General features: G+C 43.0%; 1 protein-coding gene and 1 long non-coding RNA gene across 5 annotated transcripts in view; one reads left to right on the forward strand and one right to left on the reverse strand.

Annotated features, from left to right (window-relative positions):
• The window catches only part of DOCK5 (dedicator of cytokinesis 5), a 211,381-nt gene that overhangs the window by 47,988 nt on the left and 138,481 nt on the right, over nucleotides 1–24,912 (reverse strand). For 3 of the 4 annotated variants that reach the window (XM_087866608.1, XM_045774031.2, XM_045774033.2), the window contains 8 exons: nucleotides 23,782–23,916; nucleotides 18,732–18,843; nucleotides 17,931–18,001; nucleotides 17,219–17,325; nucleotides 15,028–15,164; nucleotides 9,943–10,038; nucleotides 4,378–4,476; nucleotides 1,281–1,375 (listed from right to left, as the gene is read on the reverse strand). In XM_087866608.1, the coding sequence (XP_087722734.1) occupies nucleotides 1,281–1,375; nucleotides 4,378–4,476; nucleotides 9,943–10,038; nucleotides 15,028–15,164; nucleotides 17,219–17,325; nucleotides 17,931–18,001; nucleotides 18,732–18,843; nucleotides 23,782–23,916 (852 nt within the window). The remainder of the gene's footprint in view (nucleotides 1–1,280; nucleotides 1,376–4,377; nucleotides 4,477–9,942; nucleotides 10,039–15,027; nucleotides 15,165–17,218; nucleotides 17,326–17,930; nucleotides 18,002–18,731; nucleotides 18,844–23,781; nucleotides 23,917–24,912) is intronic. The other variant, XM_045774032.2, reaches the window with a different exon arrangement.
• Nucleotides 106–7,220, forward strand: LOC148109114 (uncharacterized). Its single transcript, XR_015726541.1, has 3 exons — nucleotides 106–318; nucleotides 3,969–4,073; nucleotides 7,035–7,220. It is a non-coding gene; the product is annotated as an uncharacterized LOC148109114 (long non-coding RNA).

Consider the following 24,912-nt stretch of genomic DNA (forward strand, 5'->3'; position numbering starts at 1 on the left):
TCTTCCAAATGTCTACCATCCACGTGAAAAACTGAAGCAATCTAAACCTGGACTCGGCAACACGAGACCGTTAGCTCTATCAAGGTCACCAGAGAGCAACACCAGAGCGGACTGCAAAGGACACTCAAGTGCAGTTTCTAGAACTGCCTACAAGAGCCACTCCAGGCTGCATCACAATTCAGCCACTTGAGGGTACATCAACCAGGTCCCCTGAGCCTCAGGAAGGGCTCCTCGCACTCCACTGCGATGCTTCTCTTTCCAAGTCTGGTGATACTGACAGGAGTTTTTCTTTAATCTGGGAAGGGTTTTTCTAATCAGGTATGTGGAGTTAACAACTCTTAGAATGATTTACTTTATTTAGTTCTTTTAAAAAAATTCTGAAATTTTATTATCTGTATATATATATAATTTTGAAGTCTTATTTCATATACTTATGTGTACATATATGTGTATGTATATATGTGTATATAATTCTGAAACTCTGAAAAAATATCTATATTTAGTTCATTTTGCTCCCATTCACCAAGTATTTGTTATGGTCCAACAATTACAAAGAACTGGCTTAGGTTTTGCCTTGAAAGAGAGGGTTCCTGGTCTTAAGATGTTTACAACTTGGTGGGGGTTACTTGCATGGGGGTCACCATGACCCAACCAAGAATATGGAGAACTTGGCGGAGGGGGTGTCAAAGAGGTACGGGACATCAAAGGAAGAGAATGCCACCTCCAGGTCTGAAAGGCTTCCTCTGGAGATGACATTTGAGAAGGACGTTGAATGGTGGCAAGCTGACAGCCAGCGGTTATGCGGGAAGACACGGCAGGTGTAAGAAACCCAACAGAAAACACAAAAAATGTCCAGGGACCAGGAAGAGGCCAGTTTGGTTGGAGTGCAGGCTGTATATCGAGGGAAATAGCAGAAGGTAAAGCTAGAAAAGCGGGGTGGGCCAGGCCACAGAGGCCCTGCCTGTCATGATGATGAAGGCCACATGGAGCCACGGAAGGGTGCTATGGGAGAGCTGGGGAGGAGGTGGACAGGAGGACAATGAGGAGATTATATCCCAGCCAAGAGCCCAAGGCAGGGCAGCTGCAACAGCCCAGGGGGAAAGCAAGAACGCGAGCCCAGAACCAGCATTCCAGCAACAGGAGGCTCCTTACTCTACTGAGCATGATGTCCTGCCAAGAGATATAAAAGCACTCTCTGAAGGTCAGATAACAGGTCACCTGGTCATGAGAGCCAAGTATTCAGAGTCAAAGGCCTCAGGCCTGGCCCCGGAGCGTCTTACCTGCTCTGTGTCATATTCATGACCATCCAGTCTTTGGCGTAGACATTCTTTCCAATCAGATCCTTAAACATGATGAAAGTCTCCATGAGGAAGTCCTGCAGAGAACAGAGGAGGAACGTTTGGGGGAAAACGAGGTGATGAGAGGGAGCGTGGCATCAGAACAAGATGTCCCTTGCCCCTGATGACAGCCTATCTTTTTAATAAGGGCTTTTGGGGATCTGACAAGGACAAAAAAGCTGTCCACATTTTATAAATGATAAAACTGAGGCTGTGAGAAGGTAAAACACTTGCTTAAGGCCACAGAAGCTAGGCAGTGGGAGAGAGGGAAAGAGAACTTGGGGTTCCGGACCCCAAATTTAGAGCCATGGTGTCTAGGCCTCTGCTGCCAGGTCTGTCCGAATAGATCTACTGCACTTAAAATGAATTTACCAGCAATTGTGATACTTCTTGTAACTCTGAGCCCAATTCTCCTTTATTATTATTAGAACAGAAGAAAACTGCTATAAATAAAAAGCAAAGTCATGATTCTTCCTATTCCAGGAATGTTCCCATGAGTAGCCTGGGGGAAGGAGCCTAAAGGGTCCTTAAAAAGTGTCAGTAGCAGTGGGTCGCGATGACAATAATAACTAATAACGAACACAGAGCACAGTATCTGCAGAATAGCTATTCGACGCAAAAGGAGACTGAGCAAAAAGCAACTTAGGACAATGTGGACTAAAATTCAAAGCTAAAAAGTTCTGAAAGATTTTATTTATTAGTTAGTTAAATTTAGACATTTTTCCACTTGGATTCCTGAGTTGAAAATCCAGGCCAATTCCTCTGGCACTAAACCGCAGGGTTCTATCTCATGAATTACATCATGTAGCAGAAGGAATGCGGGACTTGGGAAGCAGGCAGCCTGGGTTCTATTTCTAACGATGTTCCTTCCAGACAGTGGGCAAGATGGCCGACTTCCGGCGCTCGGGATGCTACACAGCGCCGGGTTGGGAACAATCCTGGCTGTGAAGTCTGTGTGACCCTTGACTCTTCCTCCAGTTCAATGGAGAGTCAAACTTTTCTATTCTCAATTCTCAAATCACAGGCATATTTCATGAGTTTTAAATTTTTTCATCATACATTTGAAGTATATCCACCATTTATTAACTATTCTATTAACTCTCTTAAATCAGTAAGAATTCGTGGCTTCTGAAGCAAGGATTACGTTTAGAGGCAGGATACCCACTCCCAATGCCGATTCTACATTCCACTCTCGGTAATCTAACTGAATTGTAAACAGTGATGGTATATAATAAAGGCAATGCACAGATTGTCTCAGGCCTTACTCTATCTCCCACTTCCCAAAGTCTTCCAAGTGATTTACTCAGAAAGCAGAAGAGCGGGAAAGGACAATCCCCTGGAAGTCAAACGACCTAGCTGTAGCCACAGGCTTGCCCCTAATGACAATAGTTCCCTCATGCGGATAATAATCCTTTCTTAGTTAGATAATACAGGGGAAAGAGCTTACCTTGTTCTGGAAGACAGGAGTTAAACCTGGTTTTTTTTTGTTTGTTTACTTAATAGAACCAAATTGTCAAGAGCTTGAATTTAGTACAATTTCCCTTATTCTACCTGCTTTCTGAAGGAAGTTTTTAAAGAGTCACTAAACTATTTCTATGTTAACTTTATTTTACATGACAATAATAAAATTACTATTATAAATAGCTAGCTTCATAGGCATTAACCACATGCCAAGCACAAAGCTCAGTAATTACCAGGTGTTGATTCGATCAATACTCATTTACGTTAACCCTCGAAATAGGTACTATCTTATAGACAAGGAACCTGAGTGTTAGCGAAGTTAAATTGCTGGGCCAAAATTTCATAGAAGGAAGCAGGATGGCTAGAATTCAAACCCAGACCTAGATGTACTAAAGCCTGTGTTTTTAAACCCACTACACCTTCTGCCTATGGAGGAGAAACACTGTTACCCCCAGCTTCCATCTCCACCCTCCCCTCTTCTGTTCCTAATTCTCTCGCTCTTGGTCTCTGCAGGCACAGCGACGTATGGCTACGGGTCCCTGTACCATGCTGCCGGCCAGAGCATGGCTTAAGTGCAGGCTCATGGAGGCCTCCAGATTAAGCCATGTGGTTCATCACTGGATCCACTACTACTATTACTACTATTAAATAGCATTCTCTCTGCTGTTCCTTGTGTGTTTTTCCACCATGTGGACCTCACAGAAAGGAAGGTGACTGGCAGAGAAGGAGCTGGATATCCTTGGGTATACAGGCCGCATGCTACCAGTATAGTATAGACAGAAAGTAGAAAATCCAGAGCATAAAGAAGACTGAAACATTCACGGGTGGTGGGAGACTGTCCACAGCAAGGACTAGAGCAAGAGGACATTGGACTGCTGATCCTGCCATGTCCAGCCCACTGCTTTATAAGATAAGATGATACTTTCAGGGACTTGTTAACAGCCACTAACAATTCCCTGAGGGGAAGATCCTGGGGAAGCAGCCAGAGGCCGAACTTTGCATCTTGGGCAACTTTTGGTTGTAATGCTGAGCAGTAATCATGAGAACAATTTTCTTGTTGAAAACAAAAGAGAACAGAATATCGTCAACTGAAGGTGACTGATATTCACCCTCTGGGGAATACAGATGTTAGAAGGGGCAAGTATGACCTCTCCTTCTTTCCCTTTCCAGGGAATACTGAAAAGGATGACACAACCACATCTTCAAAGCAGTACCGTGCACAGCTCTGCCTCCTAGAATCCCTGCCATGGCGTAACTACGATCCCTGAAAATGAGGTACTACTCTCTTCTGAGAGCAAAAAGATCCCCCAAATGGTTCCAAATGAGGGTTCTCTCTAAATCCAAGAGACTCAGGAGGCTGAGTGAGGGCCTCTTGGTACATGTTTTGATAGATACCAAAAGCTATCTCAGAGAGAAAATAAGGATCAACCCTTTCCCTTTGGTACTCACTGTGGACAGCCATCCAGCACTGGAGGTGGATGGGAAGGGAATTCTGGACTCATGATGCTCAGTTTTGTTTTTGTTTTTTGCCAAAAATAAGAAGTCTTAAAGTTATCAGGACTCAATGAAGACAACTTACAATGATGTCTTGCCTGGTTTTGAAAGTGCTGATATAGTGGCCGTAGTGGCTATCGTCCATTTGCCGCAGGATTGCAATCATACACGCGACAAAGCTCCCCTGGAAGGAGAGAAGAGACACAAAGCCAATATCCCTTAGACCACCAGCTGACAAAACAAGATTTGTACGTATGTACTTTGGTCGTCTCTACCCAATTACCAAAACAGGCACCCTACCAACCAGGAAACACTTGCGTTCTAAAGGTCTAATAAGGCACACACTTTGCTGTTTCAGCTTAAAATAACCTCCTTCCAGGTTTGAGTTAAGGGATGTGGAGGGCTCTGCTCATCCCCTTAATAGCATGATTTGCAAAATCAGCAGACACGACTCTGAGATCTCAGCTAGATCAGTAGTTGAAATACCACAACCTGGGGACTTTGTGTTTCTTGTTGAGACAGAGTTGTTGTCCGTGGAGAAATGTCTGAAATAGCACAAATTTAATTTTGGAGGAATGCAAGGAGGAAAAAGAGATCATAAAACTGAGAGTGGAAGAGCAGAGAGATAAGGAAATGAGCGCTCCCAGCTAGAGCACTTCAATGTCATTCTTTCAATTCCAGAATCCTTCAGACAGTTCCTTCCAGCATGTTAGGCATGTGTGATTACAGACGGATTTGAGGAAAGGGACTGAATAACCTTATGATTAACATCAACTTATATTTTTGAAGTTAAGCACTACATATTCAATGTGCTTTCCCCTCGTCCAATCCTATTTGAACCACACACTTACTTTTCTGGTCAGAGGGCATTTAATTATCTAGGGGGGATGCCCTCCTGTATTTATATAGTTATTTAAATAAATTGGCATAGAGAAGATGAATATACAGCAATTTGGAGACGGAAGGAATGACTTCCTAAACACAAAAACAATGAAAGAATACTCTCTGAATGAAAGCCTTAGTCTCTTTGGTATAAAAAAGCTTTAATTTTTATAATTATAAAAGCAATGTAAATTTACTGTCCGAAGGCTTCTGATACACAGTGCCAAACCGCAGTTTGCACTCCCGTCATTATCAACACTACTTGCTTCTCCGGGCCTTTGCCTATTCCGGGTCTCTGCGTTTTATTTAATTTCATTTCTGGTTAATCTGCATTTCCTTTGTTCTGAATTACACATTCTGTCTCTTTGTTGGTCGGCCATATTTTTCTCATTTTGCTGTTTGCTCATATTCTTTACTCATTTTCCTACTAAAATATCTTTTTGTTAACGATTTGTAATAGGTCTTTGTATATTAAGGCCATTAACACTCAGCACAGATTTTACAAATAATTTTTGGAGTTTGGTGCTTGACATTTAATTTGCTTATATATATACATTTTCACATATGGGGGTTTAATTTTTTTTATCTAGTAAACTTCATCTTTTTATTTTATAGTAGCCTTTCCATTTTTAAAAATTCATGAATCTCTTTTCTTTTAAAAATAGGTATAGAAAAAGAGGTATGGGTGAAAGGGATTAAGAGCACACTTACTGTGATGAGCACTGAGAGATGTACAGAATTGTTCAATTACTATTTTGTACACCTGAAACTAATATAACACTATGTTAATTACAATGGAATTTTTAAAAGTATAGGTTAATTTATGTTTTCCTCTAGCTGTTTCATTATTTCTTTTTTTACATTGCTCTTTCATTCCATCTGCAATTTATTTTTTTGGATATAGCATGAAATAAAATTCAAACCTTTTTCCACATTGTTCACATTATTTTCCAAACAACATTTATTAAAAATCTTCACTTTCCTTATAGAAAGGTAACAGAATTTTCATATAATCTAAAGTCTCCTTTTAAATTCTCTCAGTTCTGTTCTGTGGATATATGTACTCTAGTCCATAATTCCAACACTATTTTAATTATTGTAGCTAATTATAATGTTTTCAAATCTGACAGGCAAGTCCTCCACTATTACTTCTATGTGGCCATTCATTTATCTGTATCTTGTATTTATTTTTTTTAAAGTTTTAATTTATTTATTCATTTGACGCAGGGCTCAAACTCACAACCACGAGATCAAGAGTCGCACACGCTTCTGACTTAGCCAGCCAGGCACCCCGTCTTGCATTTACTTTTACTCTCATATTTTTGTGATTAAATTAAACGGGATTTTTCTTTTACAATCCCTAAATAGTTACCGTTGTTATACAGAAAGGCCATTGAATATTGTCTGTTTATTCTGAAACTGGTCAGTTTAATAAATCGTTTATTACTTTTGTTAAAATTTTGTTATGTCTCTTGGGTTTCCTAGAAATGGTAGTCATTTCACTAAAAATAATGATAATTATGAAAATTATTTTCTCCTTTTTCAATAGTCATACTTAGTATATATGTGTGTAAATGTGTGTGCGTGTGTTATTACATTGGCTGTAATTTACAGAAAAATGCTAAACAGGGTTGAGATTTAACATCTTGAGTCTCCTTTTTATGACCATCAAGTAATAGGTTGCCTAGTGATTGCATGTTAACATCTCCTTCCATTAATTTGTTATAGATATTACGTCCATCACTTACATTTTGGCATGTATGGAGATAGTCATAAAGCTTTTTTCCTTTTGTTCAACTGACGTATTTTATTAACAGATCCTCTACTGAAAATATTTTTTTTCTTTTTTCTTTTTTTAAGTAGGCTCCACGCCCAGTGCAGGGCTTGAACTCACGACTCTGACTGAGAGCCAGACCTGAGCTGAGATCAAGAATCAGATGCTTAAGAGTCAGATGCTTAACCGACTGAGCCGCCCAGGTGCCCCCAACAGATCCGCTAATACTTAACTATTCTTGAGTATGAGAATAAACTATATTAAGCCACATATATCTGTATTCATTCATTTATCTGCATATTTCTCTTTGGAGCTGTCTCTTTGTCTCTGTCTTTCCCTTGCTTTTTTCCTTCCTAGGTTTATCTTTCTCCAGCATTCTTTGCTTCCCTTGGCATCTCTACCACTCCCTGTATCTCAGCCATTACCACTCCCATCATCTTACTTTAACAGAAACATAACAGGGATCCTGCTCCTTTCACATTCAAGTCCCCACCCTTCTCTTCAAACACAGTGAGCCAAGATTCTTGAGCTGGCTTAAACAAGTAAGATAACGAATGATTTCACTACTAAAAGAAGCTGAAGAGGTCCATTTAAATTAAGATATGTTAAGTATTACCTGAAAACCAATCTATCATTTCCTAAACAACACAGTCCTCAACCTGCCTTTCTTTATATGTTCTTTAAATACAGGGCAGCAGGGGATTGACAATAACAATGAACGGTACGTCTGGTGGCTACAGCTTTAGTACGAGATCTAAATCCTTTCATGTTTTGGATCACCCTGAGTCTTAACCTAGGGGTACTTCTCTACATTCCTATTTGAATCAGCTCTGTCACCAGATGTTCCGCCCTGACCGTTGCCGCTGATTGAAAGGCCCCTCCCCACACCTCCACACTACCCTACCACCTTCTCCAAGTCTCTGTCCAAATTTTCCCTTCCCATGAAAACCATTCTTAATCACCTCGTTTAAATTTGTAACTCTCCCACCCTGACTGTCCTTATCCTGCTCATTTTTTTCCTCAGGGCCCGTATCTTCTTATTTTTTGTTACTGTTATTGCTAGAATATAAACTTCTCTAAGGTAGTGATTTTTGTCCGTTTTGCTCACTAATCTACCTCCAGTGTCTGGAATAGTCCCTGGCTTACAGTAGTTTCTTCACACCTATTTCTTTTTTTTTTTTTTTTTTTTTTAAAGATTTTTATTTATTTATTTGACAGAGATAGAGACAGCCAGCGAGAGAAGGAACACAAGCAGGGGGAGTGGGAGGGGAAGAAGCAGGCTCATAGTGGAGGAGCCTGACGTGGGGCTCGATCCTGTAACGCCGGGATCACGCCCTGAGCCGAAGGCAGACGCTTAACCGCTGTGCCACCCAGGCGCCCCATCTTCACACCTATTTCTTGAATAAATAAATGGCTTTTATTGACTATTACCATTTGGGATGGTCCTTTTTTTTCTTCTGTCCTCTAAGTAAGATCAAATTTAGCTTTTACTATCATAATTAAAAGATGCTTCATTTTAACGATGTTACAACATGGTTTTCCAACAGTTACCTCTGGCTGCAAACATACGTGTCCTTTGACATCTAACTGAGGCCCAGGAGGTGGAGAGGAAGAGGCCAAGGCAACACAGACACGTCTAAAACCATGCTAATCACAAGTTCTTTCAAACATTTGTTTTTCTTTGAACCAAAAGGTCTGGACGGTACCACAGGCCACCAATCTACAAGCACGCTACACAGCAGTGGAACTATAATGCAGGGGAAGATGGAACTGATCAGAATTCCTCTCCTGGAGACTATAGTGCGTAGTTGGAAAACATAACCTGGTAAGCTGCCAGGGGTGGGGGTGGCCGCCATGCGTGGCCTCTGCCGCAGGCTGGCTGCCTGGGACCCAAACCCCAATTCAACCCCTTGGTGGTCTTGCAACCTCAGGCAATTTTCTTAACCTCTCTCTGCAAGTTTCCGGATTTGAAAAATGCAGCTAAAGAAAGAACTACCTCCTAGGATCTGTGTGAGGCTTCCATGAAATGTAAAGTGCTAGGGCTCCTGGGTGGCTCAGTCGGTTAAGCGTCTTCCTTCAGCTCAGGTCATGATCCCAGGGTGCTGGGATCAAGACCCGCATTGGGCTCCCTGCTCAGCAAGGAGCCTGATTCTCCCTCTCCCTCACTTGTGCACGCTCGCGCTGTCTCTCAGATAAATAAATAAAATCTAAAAGGAAAAAAAAAAAGAAAGAAAGAAATGTAAAGTGCTTAAAATAATTTCTCGCAGATTAAAACAAACCCAAACCAGCTAATGACTACTACTATTATCATCACTACAGCTAAGAGTACTACTACTGTTCCTATTATCATTCTAACAAGGGTAGACCCAGACAGTCATGCACACCACATACTGAGAATCAGAACGCAATTACTTGAGATAACAGAGGAAGGACTGAATGCAGCCACCACAACCCTTCATCTTCTGCTCACAAATGTTCATGTTTTCCTTAAATGAAATAGTCAACAAATATTAAAAGAGCATGAGGTCGATTGGGTGCTGAGTTTGCCTACCTGGGGTGCCCACACGTCTCAGTCACTGCTGGAACGTATTACAACAGGCTTGTCTAATCTTCAGTATGAGCAAGGTTCCTCAAGAATGGATCTGAACACTTCGTGTTTACAGGGTCCCCACTAACTTTCCCCCCTTAACCTCTCCCACCACCCTGTTGGAGCATTTTCCCTCAAGAGAAAATCAGTGTTGGAATCAAGATCCGCTGGGTCGGGGGCGGGGGAGGTTAGAACCAAGGTCACTCATCGCGGAGGGCTGTAAAGTTCCAGAGCCCACTCACTGCCCCTGGCAGCTGTGACGCACAGCCTGCGGGCATAGAGGTGAACTGGGACGAGTGGCGCCTGTGGGAATCTGGTCCCAAGACGGTGGTCCGGAGGACTCCCAAGGGGCGGGTGGGACCCTGAGAAGCCGCCGTGGCGGCCTGGTACCCCGATGCGATACTCACAATATGGGGAGACTGTCGGCTCATCCCGATCACGGTGCGGTTGATCCTTCTCAGCAGCCGTTCCATTATCAGCTGGATGTGCATCGCCGTGGGGCCCTGCGGGGGAAACATGGGAACTGACCCCACTTCTGACTCAGCTTCACTTTTCCTCAAAACACCTTGGACAGGTGAGTGTTCTCATTAAGTCTCATTCTGGCTCTTCCCTGCAAAGCAATCTCTTGTCCAAAAAGGGGAAAAGAAGCTCGCAGATGAATACATACCGTCACTTAGGAATTGGTTGAAAATGATGAGGTGTAACATGTAAAAGCTGGGAGTGGGGATGCGGGGGAGAAGTCCTCCCTAGGGAGCCAGACCATCCGCGCTCACTGCAAGTTCAACGTGGCCCCCAACTCAATGTAGTTCTGGGGGGACCCCCTGGCATGAGAGGTCAGTCCCGACGCTGAGCACAGGGGGTGGCCCAGGAGAACTAGGCATGTGCGTGGGAAGGCAAAGACAAAAATTCAACGTTCTTCCCACCTTCTGTGTAGGAGGAAAAAAACCAAGAAATTCAAGTCAAGGAGCCAGGTATTGACTGAATGTGTTCAAAAGTCATTTGCTGGGGGCACCCAACTGGCTCAGTTGGTAGAGCATGTGACTCTTGATCCCGGGATTGTGAGTTTGAGCCCCACATGGCGCACAGAGATTGCTTAAAAAAAGGTTTTTTAAGCTAAAAATATTTTTTTGAAACCCACAAAAGTCATATGCTGGTGCTTTAACCTCTTGTGTGATGGTATTTAGAGACGGATTTTAGGGAGGCAATTAGGTCATTAAGGCGGGGCCCTGGTCTCATAGGGTTAGTGTCATAAGGAGAGACACCAGAGAGCTGGTCTTTTCTCTTTCCACACACACACTGAGGAAAAGCCATGTGAGGACAGAGAGCTGACAACCATCTCCAGGCCAGGAGGGGGCCCTCCCCAGGAACCTGACCACACTGGCACCCTGACTTTGGACTTCCAGCTGCCAGAACCATGGGAAATAAATACCTGTTGTTTAAGCTGCCCACTCTAGGGTGTTTTGTTTTGGCAGCCCGAGAAGACTAACACAAGGATTTAATATTTTGACTCTGTCATGTGTCACTCTGAGCAATTATTTAACTTTGCTGAGCTTCTGTTTTCATAGCTGGGGAAAAGAAAGGTTCCCATACAGGAATTAGCTGGGCTGGTGTACACAACAGTGCCTCACAAATACACATTTTCTTTTAAAGACTTTATTTATTTACTGGAGAGAGAGAGCACAGAGGCAGAAGGAGAGGGAGAAGGAGGCTCCCCGCGGAGCAGGGAGCCCCATGTGGGGCTCAATCTCAGGACCCCGGGATCATGACCTGAGCTGAAGGCAGGTGCTTAACCGACTGAGCCACCCAGGTGCCTCCACGAATACATATTCTTTATTTTTCCTTCTCTCCTTCTTGTGATTTGATGTTATACTCATTAGGTTCCAAGTTAGCAATATTCAACCTTGTCCTTCAAAGCTTTTATCCAGTCTTGCTTCATGATAGATATTTTGAAACTCTGGGTTAATAATTCAAATAACTAAATCACGCTATATATAGTTTTATTAAAATATCAAGCACTGTTTGCTCCCCTTTTGCACTTCCCTTCTTTCCTTCTTTGTTTTTATTACATATTCACTTGTTTCCCATTTCTTTGAGGGAACGTGATCCGTTAGACCTGCCTCTCTGTTGAGGCATTTTACCCTCTATTTAGGTAACAAGACCACACCACAGCCCTGGCCAGGTGTGTTGAGTCCTGTGCCGACCCCATGTGGGGGTAGGAAAAGGAATCCGGCATTCTCTGAGCCCTTCAGAGATTCACCTCTAGCCGGAGAGCTGGGGCTTGAAGATGAATGAGCAAAACACAAGGATCCTCCTAGAAGGTCAGCTCCATGAGGGCGGGCTGCTTGCCTCGGTTCTTCACTGGGGCACTCTTAGACCTATCACGGTGTCCAGAGCGCAGGATCTGTTTAAGACGTGTCTGCGAACTGAATCGTAACTCAAGATAGGAAATGATAAGCACCTTAAACAGGAAGTAAGGAGAGCACGAAGGGAAGTAGCAGAGTTGGGGGCTTGGGGCAGGACTGAACCAGGAGCGACCTCACGGAGGTGCTTACTGCAGCTGGACTTTGAAGAATTTGGACAGTGTGGAGACACAGCTCTGGGAAAAGAGGAGTCCTGGACTATTAAAAAAAGGCATAGGAATCATGTCAGTAATTAGAGCCTGGAATTAACTGAGGAGATGAGGGGATAGTGGAAGACATACAAGGTTAGGCTGCACACTTAAAAATGCTTATGGTGGGGGATAAAACTGTATCATTATCACCACCAAAAAATTATCAAACTTACTACTTTAACAGAAGCTCCAAGATCAATAATCTTGAATGCTTCTGTTCATTACAGGGAACCTTATCAGGAAGACAAAAAAAAAAAAAATTTTTTTTTCTCAAGCCAAGGGGCGCCTGGGTGACACAGCAGTTAAGCGTCTGCCTTCGGCTCAGGGCGTGATCCCAGCGTTATGGGATCGAGCCCCACATCAGGCTCCTCCGCTTGGAGCCTGCTTCTTCCTCTCCCACTCCCCCTGCTTGTGTTCCCTCTCTCGCTGGCTGTCTCTCTCTCTGTCAAATAAATAAATAAAAAATCTTTAAAAAAAAAAAAAAAGTTTCTCAAGCCAAATAAATCTTCCAGTGTAATATGTAAATACATTCAGGTCATTGCCAAAGAGTCCATCTGTGTGGTAAGAAGGCAGGCAAAGATATTATATTAAAATTTTTTATGCTAAATGTAAATTTTTAAATTAAATTTAATTTTATATTTATAATATAAAATATTTATATTAAAAATAAATTTATTTATATTCAATATAAATTATATATTTATATTAAATATAAATTTTGTGTTGATATTAAACATAAATCTAAATATATAAATTTATATAAATATATATTTAATTATAATATATTTATGTTTGTTATAAATATAATTATATAGTTATAATTATATAGCATATATTTTATATATTATATAAATATGTATATTTATATAATCATATTTATATAATTTATGTATTTATATATTTACATTATATATATTTTATTTATAAATATACATTTAATAATGTATGATCATATATGTATAAATATGATATATTAATATGATTTATATTAAATCTATATAAATATAAATATATTTATGATTTGTATTATTTATAATATAATATAAAATGCATATAACATATATTCTTTTTAAATTATATTATTATTATATATAACATAATCATATATAATTATATATTTATATGATACTATAATTATATATAATGTATAGTATATAATATATTAACATAAATATATTATGATTAATAATTATTATATTATTTAAATATAAATTATTTAAATGCAAATATAAATTTAACAAATCTATATTAAAAATTAATAATAAAAAGATATTATATTAAAAACAAGACATGGGGCACCTGGGTTGTTCAGTCCGTTAAGTGTCTGCTTTTCCTTCTCCCTCTGCCCCTCCCCCATTGGCACGTGTGCACGTGCGTGCTCTCTCTTTCTCAAATAAATAAAATCTTTAAAAAGCAAAACAAAACAGCATCAGAAGTGGAAGAGATCTAAGAGGCCATTTAGAACAATCCCCACATGTTATGGAATGGGAAATTGAGGCACCTGGAGATTTGCCTAAGGATAAAGAGCTCCACGTGCTAATGCCAGCACCAGAAAACAAACAGCCCAACTCCCATGCTTCAGATTAACTGTGAATTGTACACATTTACTTCTAGAACACACTGGAGCCCTGCTGAAACCAAAGTCCCTGGTACACTGTTGCCAACTACAGCTTGGACCTTTATTTTAGTATTTTGATTACTGAGTCATAAGAGTTACTTTTTAAAAATATTCTTAGCATTATGAGATGCTTAGTCACATTTATTTATTTGTTGCAAAATCCTTGGTTAGGAATCAAATTCCCAATCATAAAATTCCTTGGGAAAATTTATTATATTTTATGTGGTTTCTAGAAACACATTTAAGGGGGAAAAAAGGAACGGGAACATGACCTGTAATTAATAAATATCCAATAAATAATACAAATTGTAAGTGGGCTGCAGGGGCTCAGAGAAAGGGTGGAGGTAGGTAGAGAAAGCAATGGAAGAAGCCTTCTCCGGTACCTCCATGGCTGCGGCATGAATTAGCAGAAATGCAGACGTGCCCGTGTGAAAAGCAGCAGCTGAGGCAGGCTGGGGCCAAACTGCGGTGAACCTTGAAAGGTGAGCTAAGAATTTAGCTATGGGGAACTGACAGTGTGTTCTTCAATTCCTTTAGCAGACCTGAATCTAAATATACTGGAAGGAATGGGCTTAGGCAAGGCCAAGACTGTTTTCCCTGCTCGTGGAAACAGTAGTGCCAGGGAGCCATTGTGGGGGGTGGTAAGTATGCTTTGTGCTCAACTGAACACCTTCTGCAACTTCTCCAGCCTCTTGAGAGGGGGCCATGCCTAGGCTATGGGTCGTGCTATCTCTAGAACAAGGTAAATCCAGGCAGATGCAGCCCCAGGGTTTGGGGGAGAATGGGCGCCCAGGTCAGAGAGAAGATGTGAGACAAGAAAAACACATCATTTCCACTAGGCTCCAAAAGGAAGGATCAGTGTCAGACAGTATAAAAATGAGAGCATGTCAGAAGCTCAGGCACATCTACAACAGTCCTGTCAGTCCAGTAGAAAAAGGCGGCCAAGGTTTCTGCATAAAAAGTCTAAACAGGGCTCTGATTCTTCAAAGCCCCCTCAGGGATCTCAGTGGTGGACAAGCCAGGAAAACCAGCCTGCAGCAGGCACCCCAGTAAGCAGACCCCTCCTGGACCCAGATTTGCAGAGCAGGCTCTGGCAAGAGGAAGCCTCTCCGATCACCTCAAAAGCACCCCAAAACCTGCCCCAGTACCCAGGTTCTGAACTGCCTGAGCCAAGCCCTGAGACGAGGAAGGCCCTGAAGTCATTCTTGCCCAAGGCAGAGGGACCCATGTGTGTGGTCTGCATCGGGTGACGGTTCAACTCACCACATCCTTCCTGTCCAGCACTTCCAGGATGTTGCTCAGAAGCTGCGAGCTGGCCTCATGGTCGGGCTTGCTGGAGTTGTCATCTAGCTGGCCGCTGAGCTGGTCTGTCAGCAGAGGCAGCAGCACGTCTCTGCACTCTGGGAGACAAAGTGCACCCAGCTCACCAGCTGCAGCAGACCCCCCGCCCCCGAGGTGCTCCGCTTTTGCCTGCAACTCTCCCTCTGCCCCATATGGCAGCTGACCTCTGAGCTCCACCCAGCAGGAGCACAGCATCCTGGGCATGGAACTTCAGCCCTGTAACTTGATTTTATTTTACTTTTTTAATTTAATTTAATTTATTTATTTGACAGAGGGAGACACAGCCAGCGAGAGAGGGAACACAAGCAGGGGAGTGGGAGAGGAAGAAGCAGGCTCCCAGTGGAGAGCAGGGAGCCTGATGCGGGGCTCGATCCCAGAACCTGGGATCACGCCCAGGGCCAAAGGCAGACGCTTAACGACTAAGCCACCCAGGCGCCCCATGTAACTTGATTTTAAAAGCCAAGAAAATTACACCGATCACAGGCACATATACAGAAATGTTTAAAGTATTCAACAATGTCTTTGGCTTTTTTAAAAAATGCCACCTCGACAGCTGAAGGCTAAGTCCTACGAAAGGAAAAAATTAAGTAAGTCACACTTTTTAAAAAATGTTTGAAAGTTTCCACCTAATGGAGAGAATTCACTCTAAAATTTGTACAAATACTGAGTGAGCTTTCCTAGTACATTTCAGGGTGTTTCAAGGACGTTCTGAATGTTTTTGCAGGCACATGGGCTTCGCAACATAAGGGGTTATCCTTCTATGATGTCTTCCTTCTGGGATCCTCGCTATTAGAAGACATTATTACGATGAGGCCAGATGTTCTGGACACTAACAGAAATGACTGTTAGCAGTGAGAATACTTCCTTCTAATTGGAACACACGGTGCATGCTTGCTCTGGTGCTCAAACACCCCATTTTTATCATCTCATTTATCCTTTCTGCACGCTTAGAGGCAGAAATATCATAGCATATTAAGATGTCTAGTAATATTATATTTTCTACTTGAGAGCATTCACTAGCTTTGTGCACACCTCCAACTGTGTCCTTGGAACAGTTAGAATTTCTAAGCAAAAATTCACAGGGACAGGAAATATCAGAGCCAAAAGGGGCTACCAGTGTGATCTAGTTCAAATCCTTCCTTCCACGGAAATGGAGGCTAAGACTCACAAAAGGCTCCTCGTGTGTCCAAAGTTACATAACCAACCAGGGCAAGGCCAGGAGGCCTGTCACCAATAACTCACTCACCTCTCCCTATTTCTGAGGAGTCTTGCTGGTGCTCAGACCTTCCAGGAAATACATGCAACACGGGGTCACCCTCTGGGAGCCCCTGACCTACTGGTAGCTCCAAAAGAACCTCCCAGAGCAGCCCCTCTCTAGCAAGTCTTGGGTTTATTGGGGAAAGACCAGCCATGGAACCTCTTCCCCATATCAGCTTTGGGACAAGAGCACAGTGATTTAGACTTGGTGGCTACATGCTTGCCTCTAGTTACAAAATGAATATTTCATCCATGTAAGAGTTTTCTCTCCTCTGTGCCCTCTGGCTCCCCCACGAAGCCCTTCCCCACCAAAACCTGTGACTTCCAGTGTTTGCCAGTTTCTGTGGTATAAATACGACCACTGTGGCCCATTTTCAGCTCCTCACATGATATGACTGAGCATGGAAATTGAGAAGAGATACACACAATCTGCTCTCCTGAGCCAGGACCGGGGCGGGGGTTGCTCCAGCACACTCCTACAGGGCTGCCCCCTGGTTTTTCAGGTTAAGCAATAAGTACAGGTCAAAGAAGACACATTTGTTGAAAACCATCTTTCCTGCTTCCCTGCTACTTTCTGGGGTGTCCCATTTTGAGGACAAAGTTCTCTTAATTAATGAAAGACTGACTTGTTCTCATAAAAAAAATGCATGATTTTATTCTCTCAGATCCTCTTGGAAATACTAACCTGACTCTGTCTGCCCTTTAAAACCAGTTTCTCAGGAGGTCCCTATGTCCCAACCAGCTACTGGCAAGGTCGTTATTGACATTTAAGGGAAAAAAAAAAAAAAGCAAGCGTTGGCTGGAGAAGCAGCAAGACTGGAATGTCGGTAAGCGGTAGTTTTTGGTGAGGACATACCCGACTGCCGGAAAAGATTGCTCTCCACTATCTTGGTCATGCAGTTCAGTTTCTGACGAACTAACTGGTTGTCAGGGATGCTTTGAATGAACTTGCAGAAGAGCACACTGCAAAAGAGATCCCAGAGGTTAGTATTTTCGTTCCGTCACACTGAAGGTATCATTACACAGCTCCTCCCCTCGACTCTGAGATCCGGGCGTGGAGAGTTTTCCCTGGAAATCCCTCCCAGGCGGCCTGAGAGTCTGCCCCTTGGAGCTGAAGCCGAGACTGTTCCATGCGCACTGCAGCGCTCAGCCTCAGAACCTTCTCTGTTTAAACTGCCAAAGCACGGTCACGTCCATCCCGGCTTTGCGGACCTGTCCGACCCCTCGCTTCTGCACAACCCTTTCCTGGCTAACTCCACCCCGGTGTCGATCACCATCTGACTTTGCACTGCTGGGGTGCTTAGGTACAGGGCTGGAAGTGTATTATTATGTACTTTCTTCTGGAGTTAATTTCACGTCTGCATGTCTTGATTCCACAGAGAAAAGTGCAAACCTCTCTCAGGGGCAGGCTTTGTGTCTTCTTTCATATTTTTCACAGAAACTGAGCACCAGAAGGGGTTCAGTTAAGACGTGTTAGAAGAATAACAGGATGTGCAGCAGCCCATGCCCCAGCCACGCAGGGAAGTTGCTTCGTTGTTAAAGTCAGCAAACGGTGCTTTGCTATTTACCTAAGCTCCACGGGATCAAACACAAGTTTGACGTCGTTAATGATGCTAGGAAGGTATTTCAGAGCTGCCCCCTGTAAGAAAAATACCGAAAGGCAAATTCAGTTGCCAAGCAGGACGAAGGCAGAATGCATTACTTAATCCCAGGAAGAAAAGGCTTGCATCTACACAGGGAACCACACACAGATGCTCTCGCAGTAGAGAGCAGAGCTAAATGCTGCTAAAGGTGATTGCCTAAAATCTTCTTCCTAAAAGGTCAGATGGCACGGCCTTTTCTTTTTCTTCATTATCAATAGGTAGTGTTTGTTTGGAATTCATTTTTCTATCAAAGCAGGTAGTCAGAATCTTGACATCTCCCTCATAAGATGGGCATAAAGAACAAAGAATAAATAATGAAATTCAGATCTGAATCCTCAGAGATGGCACATTTTATATTAAAAAACTGATAATGAGGAACATGATGATGACTTTGGGCTTCTGGGAAGAATGGGGGGGGGGACTTAGAATAAAAACCTGTTGCCTGTACCACTGCGATCAATTGGCTGAATTCACAGGGGCCATGGAAGCCTTTCAAGGGATGTCTAAAAGGATAGTTTGTCTGTGGCAAACTGCCACTTGAGAACACAAATGGACATAAAAGTTAAAACACAGGTTTCTCCCTTTACTTTCTGGAAGTCGTACTAAAATTCACAGGTTTTCCACGAATTCACTTTGCTTCTCTCCCGCCATGTCCAGTTCTATGTTGTCACAGGACATTCTCAGCAACAGCATGAAAAGAGGCACCCACGGGGATACCATGCTGACCTTGATCTTGACAGCTTCCTCCAGGGGCCTGTCCATGAGCATATTGAAAGCGAGAAATAACTGGCGGATTGAATTATTAAATTCATCTCCATCTTCGCTTTGGCCATAAAATCTTAACAGGAAAAAGAGAGAAGCGGTCAGGTTTTCCATCTTCACAGAGAATTTTTGAAAATATCTGTCCCCTAATCAATGCTGGAGGCCTGTGTCTCCCTGGTCACCACGTGAGACTGTGCCAAGGGAAGGTCAGAGGGTGCTCCAGGATGGTTTCGGGGAGACACCCAGTAGGCTGAGAAGATAGTACCACCTGGTCAAGAGCAGGTAGGAATTCGTACCTAAAGTCCTACCACAGAGCTCTGCATTTGGTCTGCTACGGTCAGCCAGTCTGGAATGACTCCCTAGAAGCTGTATGAAGCTGTCCATCCTAGCCATGCACGGGCACTTCCGGCCAAGGGCGAACAGCAGGAGCTGCTCTGTGTGAAGGATCAGTTGAGCTCTGTGTGCATGCCCGCCTTCCTCAGCTCATTGGCAGAACGCCCAACATGCAGGGGACTCCCCTGGCTCACTTTCCCAACACACACTCTTGCCATAGCCTACCCTCCAGCATCACTACTGCCCTCTTCCCTAGTTCTCCTCTTCTACTCTTTCCATCTCATCTCCTCAAGCCCTGATCATTCGAGCTGAGGTTTCAGACAATGGGTAGAGAAGCTCCTTGAACCAGCAACGTTCTGAACCCAACCCAGTCTGCAAGTTCAGGAATGCCATTCTCTCCACTGAAGAGGCCAGGTGCGTGCTGACCCGCTCTACAGTAGGACCTCGCGGCACACAAGAATACCTCGCCCTCACTGATTCGTGCTGGTTTTAAGGTACTCTGCTTGTCTTCAGGATTTGTCCATCTGCTGAAAAGCTGGTTCTTTCTCCTAAGTAGAAATCAGAGGTCTTTGGCCCATTTCTCAGAAACATGAAAGTCTCAAATTGTAACCCAAGCGCATTCACCCTGGGTGGCAACATTCCCACCAACTGGTCAAGAGTAGGGACTGTTTGGAGTCAGGATTTTGCACACACACTCACTCACTCACACACATACACGCACACATATATTTAAGTTCATCTGCATTCAGCTACGCCTTATAAGGGACTTGTGGAATTCGAACTCCCCTGAGAAAAGAATTCGATCAGAGGGTTATTGGTCATTCTCAATTCATCCATTTAGCAGAACTAAAAAAGAACTTTCCTTGCTACTTAGTCCACAGGGTATCTCAAAATTAACATACGCAAAGCAGAACCCCCTTGATTCTCCTGCTCCTCTTTCAGAATTCCAAGTCTCAGCAATTTAGCACCCAAAACCTGGAACTTATCCAGGATTCCTCCCTTCCTCTCATTCTCCCACAGACTCTAACAGCAAGGCCACCTCGCGCTCTCGGCACCCCATCGGAGACGGAGCCGCCGCATCTCACACTTGAACTACAACAGCCCATTGTGTGCTCACCCAGGGTTTGCTCTTTACCCTTGATGATCCACTTTCCACCTAAGACATGAGATGATCACTGGAAATGGAAGCCAGATTTTACTGCCTCTCTAACTGAAACCCTTCGATGGCTTCCCATTCCACTTGGGTGAAATCCAAACTCCTTACTACAGCCTGCCAGGTCCTCCCTCGTTTGTCATTCACCTGCCGCTCCCCATTCTCCCATTCTCATCCTCCATGCTCCAGCAGCACTGGCTTCTCCTGATTTCTCACGCAAGCCCTACAGAGCCTCCCCCACACCCTCATTCCTCCTCCCTGAGACCTGCACATGTGGCCTCCTCCTGTTTGGTCTCAACTCAAATGCCAAATCCTAGAGACGCCTTCTCCCTCCCTGGTCATTATCCCCCCAAGGCCTCCCTAGCCAGCCCTCACCTATCTGAAATAATCTTAAGGTTTCTTTCTTCACTATTTGCCTCCCTGGCTTCAACCCAACCCACAAGCACCATCAGAGCTGGAGCCTTGTTTCGTCTGCTACTAGAACACCAGTACCCAGACCAACACCTGGCATCCTCTGTGCCGGGCATTTAAAAAGAGGGGACTAGGGGCGCCTGCGTGGCTCAGTCAGTGAAGTGTCCGACTTTTGATTTTGGCTCAGGTTGTGACCTCAGTGTCCTGGGTTTGAGCCCTGCACTGGACCCCACACTCAGTGGGGTGTCTGCTTCTATCCCTCTCGCTCTCCTTCTGCCCCTCCCCCGACTCGGGTATGTGCTCTAAAAATAAATAAATAAATAAATAAATAAATAAATAAATCTCTATCTATCTATCTTTAGAAAAAAGGGTAGTGGTGGGGGGAACTAATACAAGACAGGCGGAGTTCTTAATGCCCTACCATGGGCAATTTACAATTTTAATTCTCCCTAGGTGTCTCCTGAATGGAGGTAATCTCCAGCCAGGAAATGAGCTCAAAGAGAAATTTAAGCTCTGAGGAGGGCAAAGGGGTGGTGTGGGGGAATGGATGGGGTGTGGGGTCTGTGGGGGGTGACATTTCATTTGCAGCTCCTGGACAGGGCCAGTAAACTGATGTCTATCTGATCTAAGCAATCAGAGAATGTAGATTTCAAGGGTTGCTTTCTCAGTTCAAGCTCTTGTTTCATGAGAAAAAATAAGAGGGGTGGGGATAACCATAAGCAGGTGCTCAGGGACCAAGTTCAACACAGCTACTCCCTTAGTTAATTTCATGGGCTACTTAACCACTTTTCCGTTGTTCTCCTTGTATATAATGCTGAAAATGCTGGCTCACATGCAGTGCAACACAGTGAAGGGTGACACACAGTGAGTCATCAATGGAGAGTATTTTTCAATTTCATAAATTAAAATCTCCTTTCTATGGTTTTATGAGGATTTTTATTCCTGGACATCAGGGCTCACATACAAATGTTTAGGTAAGGGAATGTTCCCTCAGTGGGACACTCTGGGCCCTAAATGAATTTGTGGAAATTTAACATAATTGTAAAATGAGGAACTAGCTATAAAGGAAGCCTGTCTGAAGAGAGAGACTACAGAGATTGCATATAAACCCGGCCCTGGGTAAACACCGCTCGCTTCTGCTAGGCAGGGAGGGATTGTCACTCACCCAGTTGGACTTTTAAGTCATTAAACGTTTTTAAAAACTGTAAAAATTTACAAAGTTACTGTGGAAACTTTAAAAATGCTGAAAGAATAAAAACCTGCTTAAAACCCTCTTACCATACAGTTTTATTCCTACTAAAATATTAGTTCCCAAACCTATATTTTCAAAATGGGGTCATATGACACTTATGTCTTATGCTTTAGTTTTATTATGTAAGAACCTATCATGGTTATCTTTCCTCCTTAACATACCCTTTCTCATTCATCTTTGTTCACACCTGCTGGATTATTTTCCAGCAGATAAACTTTTAGATAGGGTATTACCAGACAAAGGTGGTATTTTCTTTAGCTTTTTGTGGTTTTTGTTTTGTTTTTACTTTTTACTCATGGTGTCAAATTTCTGCCCTTAAGAAATTTATATTCCTATCAGCATTAAAATGCAGGACCAAATTTTGTCCAATTTCATCAAAGGATAAAGATTTTTAATCTTTATCAAATGTACAGAAAAAGTGTGTGTGTGTGGCATTTTGATAGTATGAATTTTCTTAAAAGATTTATTTGTTTATTTAAAGAGAGTGGGGGCAGGGGCAGACAGAGAGAGAGAAAGAGAATCCCAAGCAGGCTCCCCAATGAGCATGGAGCCCCATGCAGGGCTCAATCCCAGGACCCCAAGATCATGACCTGAGCTGAAATCAAGAGTCTGACACCCAACCAACTGAGACACGCAGGTGCCCCTGAATACTTCTTAAGAAATTTAATTTACCATTTGAATTTTTCTCTTATAAATTGTTTTTGTTTTCTATTATTTAAGGATGTTTATCATTCTTTTGTTGATTGGTAAGAGCCTTTAATTAGTAAAGGTAATTAAAGGCCTTGATCTATACGGTACATTGTAAGCTTTTCACTGTTAATTGTTTGCCTTTAATTTTATGATTTTGTAAACATACCAAGTTAAAAACAATACGAATGCTCAAATCTAGACTTGAAACCCCCTTACTTATAGTTTTACTCCTAATAACATTTTAGCATGCTATCTGTCCAGTTTCCAAATCTGTTTTAGCAATATATTTTAACAGTTTGGAAATTCAGCTATTACTGAAAGGCAGAGATGGCACTGGGGTTGTGGGCATTCCCAGAAAAGTTACTTCCTCATTCTTCATCTCTGCTTTTTTTTTTTAAGATTTATTTATTTATTTATTTATTTATTTGAGAGAGAGAGAGAGAGAGAGAGAGAGGGAGAGAGAGCAGGCCGGGAGGGGGTGACATAGAGGGAGAGAGAGAAAATCCCAAGCAGGCTCCACCTTCAGCATAGAGCCCAACTTCAGGCTCGATCTCATGAGCCTAAGATCACAACCTGAGCCAAACCAAGAGTCAGACGCTTAACTGACTGTCACGCAGGTGTCCTGTCTCTGCTGTTTTTGATGGAACTGTTATTCGAGAAATTCAAGCTGGGAATTATCATATCTGGCTTAGTTTCATCAGGTAACTAAGCATGATGTCGGCAAAAATCACACACCTCCCTGACAAGGAAACATCTTCCCGACGACAACTGCCACTATTCTCCATCCACCACCAAGAACTCATAATCCTAGATCTGTACACCCAACAACATCATGCAGTCCCTTGCTACGCCAAATGCAGTGTTGCCACAGGAACCTTGGTTCCCAGAGCGGTCATCACCAACCAAGGCTTTTATCAAGCTGCACACTGTAGCTACCTGCATCCCTAAGTCCCGCTGTCATTACTGCTCTAGAAATTCTGCCGACTCGAAAGGACTTGGCATGGGCCTTCTCTAGGGGTTTCAGAGTCTACCACCATCTTCAGCCTTGGAGTTCTGAAATTTGGCAATTCCATGACCCAACCATGATCAGAGCACTGAACATGAGCATGAGGATTAAGGAAAAGTCCATGAAGAGAGAGGATACAGCATAAACATCTTACTGCAGCGACCATTACCTCAAGTAGAGTACTCTAGATTGGATGATGAATCTAAATAAGTACTTCAGGGCTTTCAAAGCAGCGAAAAGCAATTCTGTCTTGCTGGAGTCATCTGCATTGGCCACATAAAAGTTCAGTACCTTGGAGAGTTTCCTTAAAAGGGTGAAAAAGAAAAATGTCAGTGGGGCAAAGTGGTATTCTGAGGTTTGGGGTATGTTATATAAGACGGGAACCTGGCATACCGGGGAAGCAGAAATCACAACTATAATTATCTCTTCTAGAATATTCTCTGAGTAGGGAAATTGACTCCTTTGCAGTTTGGTTTCCTCACTGCAGTCTAGGTTTGGAGCTTCCCTAATGCTTAGAAGCGGTGGTTTCTTTCCCTTAGGATCTTTTAAAAGGATCAAAAATGAAAGTTGAAGGGATTCAAACCATGAAGGCATTTTAATCTCTAGTATATTATACATACATCCTCAGACGTTCCTGTAAGGAAGGGAATGTCTGCCTAATGCAGTCACCTTAAAAGAAGTCTAATTCCCTCCAGTCTGCCTAAACTCTTTGGGATTCACAGAATGGTGAGTATGGGAAGAGAAGTTCAACCTGACTCTGGCTCAATCTGATGGAAACAACCATGGTTTCTGAGCATCCCAACAGATAACACTGGGCTGGGATGTCAGATTGCTCTTTGTGTCCTTCCAGAGTCTAGGCATTTTCTTAATCGGTTGTTAACTTACACTCCGGGGGGCACTCATAGCTTGACCTTTCTTTCTATAAATCTCTAAGTTTTCATAGTATTAAGAAAAATCCACAGCACACATGTCAAACTGATAAAAGCTTGTAAAGAAACCCAGATTACTACTTCCTGGAGTGTTGCATTTGGCTCTGTGAAATGAAGATCCAGTGACAGGAGTTCCCCGCTTGCAGCTACCGCCTGCTTGGAAAGTGAGGCTACTGGATGCAAAGAAACCTATCACCAGTGTATCTGCTGCTTCTCCCAAACCAGCGGGCATCATGTCCGTCATGTTCGTTGGTGATTATGCTACGTAACATCTCTTTTCTGTCACTTACATTTTATAACATCGCTGGGCCTCCCATGCAAATAAAACCAAGAACTTTCTTGTTTAGTTCAGAAAGGACACAAGGGACCTA

The sequence above is a fragment of the Ursus americanus genome, chromosome 13 (genome assembly GCF_024610735.1).
Source record: "Ursus americanus isolate L20-20 chromosome 13, mUrsAme1.1.p, whole genome shotgun sequence".
NCBI lineage: Eukaryota > Metazoa > Chordata > Mammalia > Carnivora > Ursidae > Ursus > Ursus americanus.